Source organism: Oryctolagus cuniculus, chromosome 13 (assembly GCF_051225735.1).
Source record: "Oryctolagus cuniculus isolate XC-2025 breed Fujian yellow rabbit chromosome 13, ASM5122573v1, whole genome shotgun sequence".
Lineage (NCBI taxonomy): Eukaryota > Metazoa > Chordata > Mammalia > Lagomorpha > Leporidae > Oryctolagus > Oryctolagus cuniculus.
This window is the reverse complement of record NC_142879.1, coordinates 28,762,174-28,776,712: the sequence shown is the minus strand read 5'-3', so window position 1 is coordinate 28,776,712 and position 14,539 is coordinate 28,762,174. Positions and strand designations below refer to the sequence as shown.

At 45.9% G+C, this 14,539-nt stretch overlaps 1 protein-coding gene across 1 annotated transcript in view; it reads left to right on the top strand.

Moving 5' to 3' along the window:
• Positions 1 to 14,539, top strand: part of PTPN14 (protein tyrosine phosphatase non-receptor type 14) — a 193,136-nt gene that overhangs the window by 72,010 nt on the left and 106,587 nt on the right. Inside the window, exon 2 of the mRNA XM_002717512.6 lies at positions 5,028 to 5,355. Within this exon, the coding sequence (XP_002717558.4) occupies positions 5,182 to 5,355 (174 nt within the window). The 5' untranslated portion in view covers positions 5,028 to 5,181. The remainder of the gene's footprint in view (positions 1 to 5,027; positions 5,356 to 14,539) is intronic.

Here is a 14,539-nt window from a genome sequence, read left to right as displayed (position 1 = left end):
GTTCTTAACTGCCCAAATTGAAGAGGGGGAGTGAGGGAGGAGAGCAAGTGAGAGAGCTTTTTTGTCAGTTGGTTGAATGAAGAAGGCCTGTAACAGACACAGCTGTGCCAGGCTGCAGCCAGGAACCAGAAACTCCATCTGGGTATCTCATGTTGGAGGCAGGGCCTAAGTATGAGTCGTCATCTGCTGTCTCCCAGACACATCGGCGGGTAGCTGGATTGCAGGTGGAGGCAAGATTCTATCCCATGTACTGTGATATGGGATGCAGGCATCCCAAGTGATGGTTTAACCTGCCATGCCACAATGCCTGCCCATCTTTTTAACTTTTCATTCTGAAAACTTCCTAAGTTTACAGGGAAGCTAAAAGAATAATGCAATGAATATCCGTATACCCACTACCTAGATTGAACAACCTGTTAAAATTTTGTCACATTTGCTTTGATTCTGAATTTGAGTATGTGCTTATTAGTATAAATGTGTTTGTTTTTTAACCATTTGAATGTAGGTTACAGGCATGATATCGTTTACCTCTCATACAGAGACACTGGCATCTCCTAATGACATTTTCCTATATAACTACAATTCCACATGAAAAACTGGAGAAAACAATAATACATTAACATCACCTATTTTCTATTCTCTATTTTAAATTGCTATAATCATCTTGTATTGTTTTATAGCATTTTTAAGCCTAGATTTAATCAAGGTTCCCACATTGCATTTTGTTTTCATAACTTCTAAATCTCTTTTGTTCAGGCAACCCATTCTGCCTTCTTACCGTTGTTCAGTTTTTGTTTCCTGATGTGGACTTTGAGATGGACCAAACCAGTTTTCTTAAGACTTTTTTGGCTGAAGTGCTAATCTTGCTAATTTCTTATGAACTGAATATTTACAAGGCCTTTAAAACTAAAAAATAGGGGTCCTGCATTGTGACAAAGCAGGTTAAACCTCCACCTGTGATGCCAGCATCCCATATGGGTGCTGGTTCAAGACCCAACTGCTTCACTTTGATCAGGCTCCCTGCCAATGTGCTTGGGAAAGCAGAGGAAGATGGCTCAAGTGCTTGGGCCCCTGCACCCATGTGGGAAACATGGAAGAAGCTCCTGGCCATAGACTGGCCCAGCCTCAACTGTTATGGCCATTTGGGGAGTGAACCAGTGGATGGAAGATCTCTCTCTCTCTTGCTCTGTCTCTTCTCCTTTCTCTCCAGTTCTGCCTTTCATAGAAAAAATCTCAAAATAACCCTCAAAGGTAGGCATTTTCTAGGAGGTATATGCACAGATTGTCCATTAGCCATGAATGTCAAGGTGTTGTTCCAGGTGTGCTGTGTCGGTTGACCCTCTATATCTGATGGTACTGCACCCACAAAATCAACCAATTTTGGATTGAAGGAAGATATTCAAAACGGGGGCAGGCGATTTCGTCAACACACTTGTGTCTTGTATTAGAGCACCTGAGTTCACCAGCTGGCTCATGCTCCTACCTCCAGCTTCCTGCTGATGCGGACCCAGAGACGCAGCCGTGACGGCTGAAGTAGTTGGGTTCCTGCCACACACAGAAGGCCTGATTGCATTTCTGGTTCTTGGCTTTGGCCGCAGTTGTTGCAGGCATTTAGGAAGTGAAGTAGCAGTTGGGAGCTGTTTTTCTCTTTGTGTCTCTTTGCCTGTCACGTAAGTCAATAATTTTAAAAGCATACTTGAAATTAAAAATTGCACATGTACTGAATATGTACACATTTTTTCTTGTAAATAGTGAGATGATACAGCAACCATTTACATGGTGTTTACATTGTATTAGATATTATAAGTAATCTAGAGATGATTTGAAATACGCCGGAGGGTGTGTGCAAGTTATATGCAGATTCTGCACCATTGTGTGGATGGAGCTGGAGCATCTGCACATCTGTGTGGGGTCCTAGAACCAGTGTCCCATGGATGCTGAGGGGCAGCTGCACTGTAAAATAAGGTTATTTGCAAGAATAATTTTAGGTTGTTGTAAAATACAAAAACAGTCCCTCCCCTCCCCTCCCCTCCCCTCGCCTCGCCTCGCCTCGCCTCGCCTCCCCTCCCCTCCCCTCCCCTCCCCTCCCCTCCCCTCCCCTCCCCTCCTCTCCCCTCTCCTCTCCCCTCTCCTCTCCTTCCTTGCTCCTTCCCTCCAGTCTGCTGGGTTTTCTCCAGTAAACCTTTTCACTTAAAAAAAAAATGCAAAAACAATTTAAAAAGCTATCAAGTTTAACATTTTGAATTACCCAGTAGCCCTGAGATCATACTCTAGCTGAAGTTTCTATGTGTTTTTTTTTTTTGGTATGGAATCTGTGTACATTGTTGTACAGTGGTTTTTTATCTTGCCAGCTATATCTTGCGAATGGTACCCCATAGAACATGCAGTTGAGGTTGTTTGTGCTGGGAAGAACGCGCGCACCCAGCCAGCCACATTCTTTCATAGGTGTTTAAGGTGAGACACGCCCGATGTAAAGTGCCTGGCCAGGGATTAGAAGCGTGGCTTGTGCCCACGGTGCAAATATTTTTCTGTTTGGGGCTCTCTGGCTCATGTTGGATGTGGATCTTGGCCTCTTCTGCCCTATGCTTCCATAAGTTGAAGGGAATTTGAGAGTGGTGAACACCAAAGAGCTGTGTGTTTGAATTTGGACTCCCCCTACCTCCTGCTGCTGCTGTTGTTTTTTTTTTTTAATGGGTTTTTGCGCAAATCAAGAAATCAGGGTGCCCTACCTTGGAGGTAAACAAGCTACTCTGCCAACATTAAGTGATTTAGAAATGTTGAGATATTTCAGCAAGCCCAAGTTTCTAGCATATGTATTTTAAGCCATCATAAAACATATACCTGTCATGTTAAGGAATGTGCCCAGGGCAAGTATCAAAGGCTGCTGTGGGAGTCTGGGGCGTGTGTTTTGCTGTGTTGTAGGGTTATGCCCTGACAACCACCAGGAGGCCTGGGGTACACCAGGGAGTGCCTTATAAATATTGAAGCCCTTCTGTTTATTAATTTAAAAATTCCTACATGTCACAGTTCCTCCCCTTTGTTGTCCAAGTGTTGGGAATCTCAGGGTTAATTCTGTGGGCGGGCGGATGAGGGGTGGAAGGCCTGTGTGGATCTGCCCGAGTTAGCAATCAGATGAGCAAGGGCTGGTCCTTTGGGCTCACTGGAGAAGAGAACGCTGGATGGGAAAGCGTTCTGGACGGGGCTGGCTTCTGTGAACGATGAGTCTTGTGAGCTGCCAGCAGGAGTGTGGCTGGCTCAGGATGGGCTGGTAAAGCAACTTGTGTTGTTATTTTCTCTTGTGTTCTCCATGGCAATAATGTCATCGTGTTAATCTGGTGGGACATCAGGGTGTCAGAAACTCATGCTATTACTAAGTTAAATTATCTGTAATTTGGTGACAGGGTTTTTACATAAAGCATTTTGTAAAGGAACAAAATGATGGTAGGGTGGTTCTGCATTTATTTTACTGTCTAAATATCTGCTGAAAAAAGGACAAGAGTTGTGATTTTAAGCACATTACCAAACTCCTATATTTTAATTTTTCAAAAAAGTGGGAAGTAGCTGAGTATATTTGATGTGTATTTCCACCATTATCATTCATTCTAAATATGTAAATAATCACATATAAATATTAAAAGTAAAACAGAAAGCTAAAAATTAAAGCTAATGATGGTAAGAGCAATAAAACAGGCAGCACTGCAGAAAATGAGGGGCAGCCAGATACTGAAGCGCTTAAATCATTGAACCTCATTTTGTTTATTTTAAAATAGGTATAGGGAAATTAAACCATAGGGTTGTTCATGAGATTGAAATGACAGAATATGTGCTTTGATGCTGAGTTCCACTGCTAGTGTTTTTTTTGAGGAGACAGTACAAAGATACTTCAAAAAGTTTCTGGAAAATGGAATTCAGAATATGTTTATTGTGGGGCCGGTGCTGTGGTCCAGCGGATAAAGCCACTGCCTGTGATGCCAGCATCCTGTAAGCTTGTGGGTTCGTGTCCTAGCTGCTTCACCTCTGATCTAGCTCCCTGCTAATGTCCTGGGAAAAGCTGCTGAAGATGGCTTGAGCGTTTGGGCCCCTGCCTCTACATGAGAGAACAGGATGAAGCTCCTGGCTCCTAGCTTCAGCCTGGCCCAATGCTGGCTGTTGTGACCATCTGGGGAGTGAAGCAGCTGATGGAAGATTTCTATTTCTCTGTAACTCTGTCTTTAAAGTAAATAAATCTTTGAAAAAAAATTTTTTTGAAACCCATGTATATTCAGGGTCTCCAAAAATTGATAGAAAATCATATAATGATAAAACTGCATAAATTTCAAAATTCTTTGCACCAAAGTAATCATGCATTTTAGTTCCATTTGTATGAACTTTTTGAAGTACCCTCATTTTCTATGCTTATTAAAGTATGTGAATTGAAGTTGCATGGACCTTGGTTTGAATTTTTGCTGTGCTGTTTATACTGTGCGTCCATCCATGGATGAGTTATTGAATCTCTCTGGGCCTCCGTTTCTTCAACTGTAAGGTGGCTTTCTCTGTCATCCATTTTTTTTTAGATTTATTTTATTTATTTGAAAGAGTTATAGAGAGAGGTAGAGACAGAAGTCTTCCATCCACTGGTCACTGCCCAGATGGCCGCAACGGCCGGGGCTGTGTCAATCCGAAGCCAGGAGCCAGGAGCTTCTTCCAGGTCTCCCACATGGGTGCAGGGGCCCAAGGACTTGGGCCATCTTCCATTGCTTTCCCAGGCCATAGCAGAGAGCTGGATCGGAAGAGGAGCAGCCAGGACTAGAACCGGTGCCCATATGGGATACTGGCACTTCAGGCCAGGTCTTTAACCCACTGCGCCATAGCACCAGCCCCCTCTATGTCATCCTTATGTGATGAAGTACATGGGCTTCTCAGGTTGCAGGTTCTTGAATCTGCTCGTGTATTGGCGGGCGAAAGCTTGTGTGTGTGAATGATGTGTACCATTCTGTCGCCGACCTCCCTTCCAGCCTGTGACTCTGCCGTCTCTTTTCCATCTGCAGCCGTCTTCTGGAGGGCCACACTGGGCATGGACACCTTCTTCCCAACCTGGAGGAGCACAGGCGGTAGTGTGATCACCCCACCACAAACCTGCTAAGGCCATCTCAGGGGCGCGTGGGCCGGGATAGGAGGGTGGCCTCCGAGGGCCACAGAGCCATGCCTTTCGGCCTGAAGCTCCGCCGGACTCGGCGCTACAATGTCCTGAGCAAGAACTGCTTTGTCACCCGGATCCGCCTGCTGGACAGCAACGTTATCGAGTGCACGCTGTCGGTGGAAAGCACGGGGCAGGAGTGCCTGGAGGCCGTGGCCCAGAGGCTGGAGTTGCGGGAGGTAAGAGAGAGGGAGAGGGGTCCATGAAGGGAAACGCCCCAGGTTCTGGCACCTGCCTTGTTTTTCGGAGGAAGTGATGTGTCCTCTTGTTCTGCAGTGGATGGAGAAGCAAGGGTATCACCTGGAGCTTGCCCAGGGTGGTGGGAAGGAGGTTTTGGGGGAATTGAAAATGAGCCCCTCTCTGCACCAGCATAAGTTTTCTTTTCTTGAAAGCAGTGGGGTGGGTAGCTGGTATTGGTTTTCCGGGGATTTGTCAAGGAGACAATGCCTGCAAGCGGCATGACTGCAGCTGCTTTTGGTTTGTTTGTTTCTCTGTTTTCTTTGGTAAGAAAAAAGCCGAGGAAAAGCATGTGAAGTGGGTGTGCCCTGGGAGGTGTTTTTTGTGGGAAATTGTAAAGCAAGGATTCTGGTCGTGGTGATACCCCCGGCCCTCTCTTCCCGGGCCTGCATGACACTGCCGTGGGCGTCCACGGACCCCAGGGGGCACTTGGCCAGGAGCGTGGGCACTCCTGAGAAGAGACACTGTGCTATGTGTCATCTGTGACAAGCAAGCCCTGCTTTCTTCAATCTAACAGACATTCCAGACACTAGACTCTCATGAGAAATCCACGTGTCAGCTTTGTGCTGAGAGAGCCACCTGACGAGTTGGCCGGCGCGTGGGTAGGGCGTAATGATTGAAGGATGTCAGTCCCCCAGAATCTCAAGTGCTCCTGGACAGGAGGAAATCCTGTGTAGCTGTCCTCAGCTGTGGCTGCTCCCGGGGTCAAGCGAGTACTGCCCAGTCTCAGGGGACAACAGAGGGCTGGCAGTTGCTGTGGGAAGTGGTTGTGTGTGGTCTCTCTGCACCTGCACAAAGGGCTGGCTGGCTGGCTTCCGCGGGGACGGCTTCCCCTGAATGCCTGCGTCTCCTGCTGCTCCTGGTGTTTGCGTGCTGGTCGCAAGTACTTTCCTGAGTGGCTGACGACCCTGGGCAGCAGCATGCACAGCTTGGTAGCAGACTTGGGACTTTATTGATTGGTTGCTGGCTGTGTTTTGTACTTTTCTAGCACTTGAGGGTGCACATGTATCTATTTATTTTAAAATTTTTCTAAGTTTAAACTTTTTTTTTTTTTTTTTTTTTGACAGAGTGGACAGTGAGAGAGAGAGACAGAGAGAAAGGTCTTCCTTTTGCTGTTGGTTCACCCTCCAATGGCCTCCACGGCCGGTGCGCTGCGGTCTGCGCATCGCGCTGATCCGAAGCCAGGAGCCAGGTGCTTCTCCTGGTCTTCCATGCGGGTGCAGGCCTGGAAGAGGGGCAACCAGGACAGAATCCGGCGCCCCGACCGGGACTAGAACCGGGTGTGCCGGCGCTGCAAGGCAGAAGATTAGCTTAGTGAGCCACGGTGCCGGCCTAAGTTTGAACTTTAAACGCATTATTTATGTTATTTATTTGAAATGGACAGAGAGACAGAGAGATTATCTTCTATCTGCTGAATTTGTGTCCCAAATGCCTTTAACAGGCCAGGCCAAAGCTAGGAACCTGGAATTCAATTTAGTTCTCCCACGTGTGTGGCAGGGAGCCAAGTACTTGAGCTACTACTGCCTGTCAGAGTGCACATTAGCAGGAAGCTGGCATCGGAAACAGAGCCGAGACTTGAGCCCATGGGAAGTGAGCATCCTCAAGCCCCATGTGGGAAGTGGGCATCCTCAATTAGTGTCTTCACTGCCGGGCAAGCACCTTCCTGTTGAAACACGTCCATGCGTAGGAGGGGCATGAGCATAAAAGAGAAACCTGAATACTGCCGCTTGTTGGGCAGCACTTACCTAATCCTTGTAAAATGGCTATGGAACGTTTAAAAAGGTATGCCGTGGGTTAGCTTCGGAGTGCTTCCACTACTCGCGTCAGTGTTCTCCACGTGTATTGCAGGCAGCATTGCATGTGGTATGTAGTTGCTCAGTGCAGGCTTTTGAGTCTCGGACTCGAGTTCAGATTGTGGTTTGGTCCCTTACCTGCTGGATGACCTCGGAAAAGGTCCTAAAAGCTCTCTGGGCATTAGTTTTCCCATCTGTGAAGTGGGGATAATGACTCTTACCATACAGGGCTATAAGAAACATTGAAAAAGATACTCTATGGAAAATGTGTACTGCTATGTGTAATAATTTATAACTGTTCAAATTGAAGAGTCTTAAGCAGTTTTTTTGGTGGTTGTTAGAGAAAATGTTGAACAACTATTTTGGGCCTGTTTTAGTTCTTGGTGAAATGAAGATAAACGAGGTGCGGTTGTGTCTACAGCACACACACAGAATGGCCGGGGATCTAGCATTTGAATAAATGGTGAAGACTGGATGGGATCTCTGCTGACAGAGTGCAGGGACAGCTGAGACGGGGAGTGGCTCACTTTGGAGTTGTGCAGAGTGCAGTCCAGCCCACTGGACACTGCAGCCCAGGAGAGCGACTTCCACAAAAGGTGAACAAGATCTCACTGTTAACAAGAAAGAGGCTCGAACTGTACCTGGCAGTGCAGTGCGTAGGAAAAAAGGCAAAGTCATCTTTAGCATAGGGGGCTGGGTTTTCAAAGATCCAAGGGTACAGAAAAACAGCCTCCATTCCTGGGGACAGAGCAGGCCTACCTGGATCCCCAGGTAAAGCCAGAGTGTTTGGTGGAAGGTAGGTGGTGTCTGAGGATGGGTAAGGTAATGATTCTAGGAGACCATTGTTTCTCTCTGTGAGAGGGCAAAAGTCAATCCCAGATTATCCCACAAACACGTTGCCACGGAGGTCAGGGCAGGGCAGTCCCGGTTCTGCTGTCAAGTGTGCTTTGTGTGATTGATGTGCTGATGCTCAGGTCAGGAGCCAGGTGCTTCCTCCTGGTCTCCCATGCGGGTGCAGAGCCCAAGCACTTGGGCCATCCTCCACTGCACTCCCGGGCCACAGCAGAGAGCTGGCCTGGAAGAGGAGCAACTGGGACAGAATCCGGCACCCCTACCGGGACTAGAACCCGGGGTGCCGGCGCTGCAGGCGGAGGATTAGCCAAGTGAGCCGCGGCACCAGCCCTGACTTTATTTTGACACAGCCTAGTGGGTTCATCCACGTTAGAGAAAACCACTTTTGGGGTTTTCTGGTTAAGCTGCTACCTGCAATGCCTGTCTCCTACATGGGTGCTACTTCGTGTCCCAGCTGCTCCACTTCTGATCCAGCTCCCTGCTAATGGCCTGGAAGAGCAGTAGAAGATGGCCCAAGTGCCTGCACCCACTTGGGAGACCTGGAAGAAGTTCCTGGCTCCTGGCTCCTGGCTTCAGCTGGGCCCCACTCCATTGCAGCCATCTGGGGAGTGAACTAGCAGATGGGAGATATTCCCCCCCACACACACCTTTGCAACTCTTTCAAATAAATAAATAAACCTTAAAAAAGAAAAAGAAAATCACTTTATTTTAGAATTTTATGCTGATACCCTTGAAGATGTGACCTTTTTTGAATCCCTCCTGTAGATACTTTTGAATTAAAAGCTGCAATGAAGTGATCTTGTATTTTGCTGTTCATTTGCTCATACCCACCTCGACAGCAGAAGTAGAATGTTATGAATGCAGGGTCGGTTCTTCACACCTTAACTTTGTATTTGGATCATTTTCCAAACACAATTGATGGTGTTTTCTAAGGGAAGGTAAGAATCAATTTAAAATACAGCAAAATGTTTGGCCGGGGCCGTGGCTCACTTGGTTAATCCTCCGCCTGCGGCACCAGCATCCCATATGGGCACCGGTTCTAGTCCCGGTTGCTCCTCTTCCAATCCAGCTCTCTGCTGTGGCCCGAGAAGGCAGTGGAGGATGGTCCAAGTGCTTGGGCCCCTGCACCCGCATGGGAGACCAGGAGGAAGCACCTGGCTCCTGGCTTCAGATCGGTGCAGTGCCAGCCGTGGCGGGCATTTAGGGGGTGAACCAGTGGAAGGAAGACCTTTCTCTCTGTCTCTCTCACTGTCTAACAAATTAAAAAAAATTTTTTTTAAATATAGCAAAATATCTAGCCCTTATGTAGTCTTGGAAACTTGAAGATGGTGAATATTTGACTTCATTAGAAGTAATTAAAAGGCATTAGAAGTACCTTAGGCATATCCTAGATTCTACAACAGCTTTATATTAGGAAAGGGTATACAATATACTTAGCAATAATTTTTAAAAGATTTATTGAAAAGATTCATTTATTTGAAAGGCAGAGTGTTAGAGGGAGTTGGAGAGACAGAGAGAGAGAGATCTTCCATCCGTTGGTTCAATTTCTAAATGGCCAAGATGATTGAGGCTGCGCCAGACTAGGAGCCAGGAAACTAGGAGCCAGGAACTCCATGTGCATCTCCCATGTGGGTTGCAGATACCCAAGTACTTGGGCCAACTTCTGCTTTCCCAGGTGCATTAACAGGGAGCTGAATTGGAAGTGGAGCAGCTGGGGCTCCAACTGGCACTCTGATATAGGATCCAGTGTTGCAGGCAGCAGCTTACCCTACTATGCTACCATGCTGGTCCTAAAAGTAATTTAGATTTAACTTTATTAGATAATTTAAAAGTAGATTTATTTTAAAGATTTTATTTTTTTAGAGCAGATTTCGATTCACAGCAAACTTGAGAGGAAATTACAGCAGTTTCCCATATACTATGGTCTTCTCCCAAATGTACCCGCCTTCCCTGCTGTCAGCATCCCCCAACTAAGTAGCCTAGCACAATTAGTATCACCCAAAGTCCTATTTTACATTAGGGCTCACATTTGTGATTGTACATTCCATGGGTTTGAATGAGCGTGTCATGGTGTGTAGCTGAACGGTTGGTTGAGTTTTCCAGGATCCATTCTGTTTGGAGTGCACTGGTGTGCTGCCATTTCACTTGCGTTCGGAAGAGACCAGGCCTGGTTGTGTAGTTACCAAGCAGTCAGGCTCTGGGGGCTGTATAGGAAAGGGTTCCTGATTCCATAAACCCTAGAGTTGGAGAAGAGGGCATATAAGGAAGAAAGCAAAGGGAACTGCTGGGGCCATGGTGCAGAAACAGGAAAGGATACGACTTGTTCAGGAAAAAATGTATGTGGAGGGCTCACAACCAGGGTCAGTGGTATCGGCTGGGAGTCTGCAGACTGGCTAGACTCTGGTTTTGATGTGACCTGGTAGGGAGTTTTAAGTAGATCTGTGGAGCAGCGTTTCTGAAATATGTCACAAAGAAGAATGAAAACAATTGCCCCCTTTAATGTCACATTCACTGCACTGAGCAGTTTCCAGGTGGAGTGTCCCTTATCTGAAAATCCACAGGTGTCTCAGGTTTTGAAATATTTGCATATACATCATGAGATATCTTGGGGATGGGACCCAAGTCTAAATGTGAAGTTCATTTAGGTTTCCTATATACCTTATACACATAGCCTGAAGGAACTTTATACAGTATTTTAAATAATTTTGTTCCTAAAATAACAATTCATGGTGTGAAATTTCCTGCTTCTTGCTGGTAGGTTGATATTCAAAAAGTTTCTGATTCTGGAGGATTTCAGATTTCTGGGTTAGAGATACCCAATCTTCAGCAGTTGACTTAATTCTCGTAACAAGCCTTTGAGATGGCTGCTCTCACTGCCCTCCTCTTACAGATGGGGAGACCAGTCTCTGGGCTGCCAAGTGATCACATAGGTACAGTGTATCTGGATCAGGGAGTTTAATCCTTTCCCCCTGACCCACATAAAACTTGAGGTGGAACGTCGAGGTATAAAATGGAACTGTTCTGCTTTTAGCTTAGATCAGACCACTTTGCAGTTCCTGTCTCAATTAAGCTAAAACCACGACTCATTTGCATATTTTAAAAGTAAGTACAGGGGCTGGTGCTGTGGCACAGTGGGTTAATGCCCTGGCCTGAAGTGCTGGCATCCCATATGGGCACCGGTTCTAGTTTCGGCTGCTCCACTTCCAATCCAGCTCTCTGCTATGGCCTGGGAAAGCAGTAGAGGATGGCCCAAATCCTTGGGCCCCTGCACTCGGGTGGGAGACCAAGAAGAAGCTCCTGGCTCCTGGCTTTGGATCGGCGCAGCTCTGGCCGTTGCAGCCAATTGGGGAGTGAGTCATCGGATGGAAGACCTCTCTCTCTCTACTTCTCCTCTCTCTGTGTAACTCTGACTTTCAAATAAATAAATAAACCTTTAAAAAAATAGATTAAAAAGTAAGCACATGGAGAAGCAGCAGAGTTTAGTGGCTAGAAATGTGACTTTGGACCAGCTTGTCAGTTTGATTTCTGGCTCTGCCACTTACTAGCTCTGCGCAACTACCCTGTATGGTAGCTCTCTCATCTGTAAAATGGAGAAGGGGAAGTAGCAACTTGCATGTGGTGTTGGGAGCCTTGAGAGTTAACTTTGAGACGTTACAGTCTCATCGTGCCTGGCCTGGGAAAGCTCTCGGCAAGGCTATCCAGAGATGGCTGTGAGACTTCCAGAGACTGAGCTCTCACACTTTTATAAGTTTGCTTGTTCCATTTCTAGATGGCTTTAATTATTAGAGCTTTTGAATTCCTTGAACAATTGTGTTGTCTAATATGGTGGCCACATGTGGCTGTTGAACACTTGAATTGTGATTGATTTGAACTGAGATAGGCAATAAAATCACATCATACTAGTGCCTTATTTTTTATATAGAGTGTAGATAATTGATCATTTTATATTGATATTCAGAATGGCATTTGTTATGATATTTTATCTATTTGAAAGACGGAGACAGCCAGAGAACTTCTGTCTACTCATTCACAGCCCAAATGCCCACAACAGCTGGGACTAGGCTGGGCTGAAGCTGGTAGCTGGGTACTCAGCCCTTTCTTCCCACATGGGTGGCAGGGACCCAGCTACCTGAGCCATCACCTGCTGCCTCCTAGCAAGCTAGAATCAGGAGCAGAACTGGAAATTGAACTAACGTAGTCTGATTTGAGATATGGTTGTCCCAAAGGATGTCCAAATTGCAGTGCCAAATGCCCAACCCTGTTTATTTATCTGAGAGGCTGAGAGAGGGAGACAGGGAGAGAAAGAGAGTGAGAGTGCTGCATTGGGTGATTCAGTCTCCTATGCACACAGCAGCCGTGGCTGGGCCGGGCCAAAGCTGGGAGCTGGCAGCTCAGTTCAAGTCTCCTATGTGGGTGGAGGCGTCCCAACCAGGATCCCAGATGTCAGGCCAAATGCCTGCCTCCACCTTTTGGTACTGTTTAAAGTTAGCTTCTAGAAGGTTGAAAATTACACATGGGCTCACAGGGGCCTCTTTAATAGTAGCAGTGAATTCCAATAAAATATGAAAATATGCTAGAATGATTTCCTTTAAACATAAACTTCACTCTAAGCTTAAATCACTCATCCTTTCTCCACTTAGTGTTTTTAACAAATGTTTCTGAGATATTCTTTCATTTCCTTGCTAACCTCTCTTTGAGAGAGAGATCCAATGGGACATCCCTCGAGAGTCGTGAATTTGATCATTCTCCTAAAGCTAAACTAAGACCCCTGATTTTTCAAGGAGGCTAAATAAATAAAACAGATTTAGTCATTTCATAGGGTGGGTGGTTTCCTCTTATACAGCCCCTTTTTCTTTTGCAAATTCATATTTTATTTCTTTTTTAAAGATTTGTTTATGTACTTGAAAGGCAGAATTACAGAGAAGGGAAGTCGCAGATGCCTTGCATCCACTGGCTTATTTCCCAAATGGCCACAATGGCTGGAGCCGGCCCAGACCAAAGCTGGGAGCCGGGAACTCCATCCGGGACTCCCATGTGGGTGGCGAGGGCCCAAGTATTAGGGCCATCTTCCGATGCTTTCCCAGGTGCACTAGCAGGAATCTGGATTGGAAATGGAGCAGCTGGGACTTGAACCAGTGTTTACATGGGGTGCAAGTGTTGGAGGTGGCAGCACCACAACCAGATCCCTCATCTTTTCTAAAAGCTGTTTTATCCCAAGATATCAGCAACAGTAGTTTTCCACATTTTACTCTTTTCATTATGGCTAGAAATGATAAAGACAGAGAAGCTTAATGTGCATTTCCTATTATCAAATAAGATTAACTTACATTAAGGGTGGTTCTGGAGTTTGATTTATTTGCTAATCTTTTGGAGATTTGTAAATCATGTGGGATTTGAGGAGCACTTTATTAACTAGAACAGCTTATATTCTGGCCTCTCAGGTGATAATGAAGGTATTTATAGCTTGCTTAACCATATCCATATATGTGTCTATTTGTAGAGAACTAAAATAAGCAACACAGATTAAAATCTGAGGGGTCGCTGATGTGGCATAGCAGGTTAAGCTGCCTCTGGACCCCATTATCCCATCTGTTTGCTGGTTTGAGTCCTCATTGCTCTACTTCCCACCCAGCTCCCTGATGATACACTTGGGAAAGCCTTGGAAGATAGCCCAAGTGCCTGGGCTCCTATATGCACGCGGGAGATCCAGATGAAGCTCCTGGCTTCAGCCTAGTCCAACCCTGGCTATTGTGGCCTTTTTGAGAATGAACCAGCTGGTAGACAATCTCTCTCTGTCTCTCCTTCTCTCTCTCTGTAACTCTGCCTTTCAAATAAATAAATCTTAAAAATGAAGAATCTCTGTGTACAAAGTTAATTGAAAATGAATCTTAATGGAGAGTGGGACTGGGAAGGGAAGGAGGAGGAGGAAGAGGGATGGGAAGAATAACTATATTCCTAAAGTTGTACGTAGGAAATTTGTATTATTTAAAAAATAAATTCATTAATTTTTTAAAAAAATGAAGAATCTGGGGCCAGCATTGTAGCATAATGGGTAAAGCTGCCACCTGTGATACTGGCATCACGTACAGGCCTTGGTTCAAATCCTGGCTGCTCCACTTCGATCCAGCTCCCTGCTAATGTGCCTGGGAAAGCAGTGGAAGATGGCCCAGATTCTTGAGCCCCTGCACCCAAGAGACCTGGAAGAAGCTCCTGGTTTGTGGCTTTGGACCAGCCTAGCTCCAGCCATTGCTGCTGTTTGGAGAGTGAAGACTGCTCTCTGTTTCTTCTTCTCTCCTTCTGTAAAACTCTGCCTTCCAAATAAAATAAATCTTTTAAAAAAATTAAGGAATCTACTGAAGAGTAGGCTACTGGGGGAAATTTCTAGTCTTCAATTCTTTTCCCTTTGCCTTTTTAAAAAAAGATTTATTTATTTATTTGAAAGAGTTACACAGAGAGAGAGAGAGGGAGGGAGGGAGGGAGG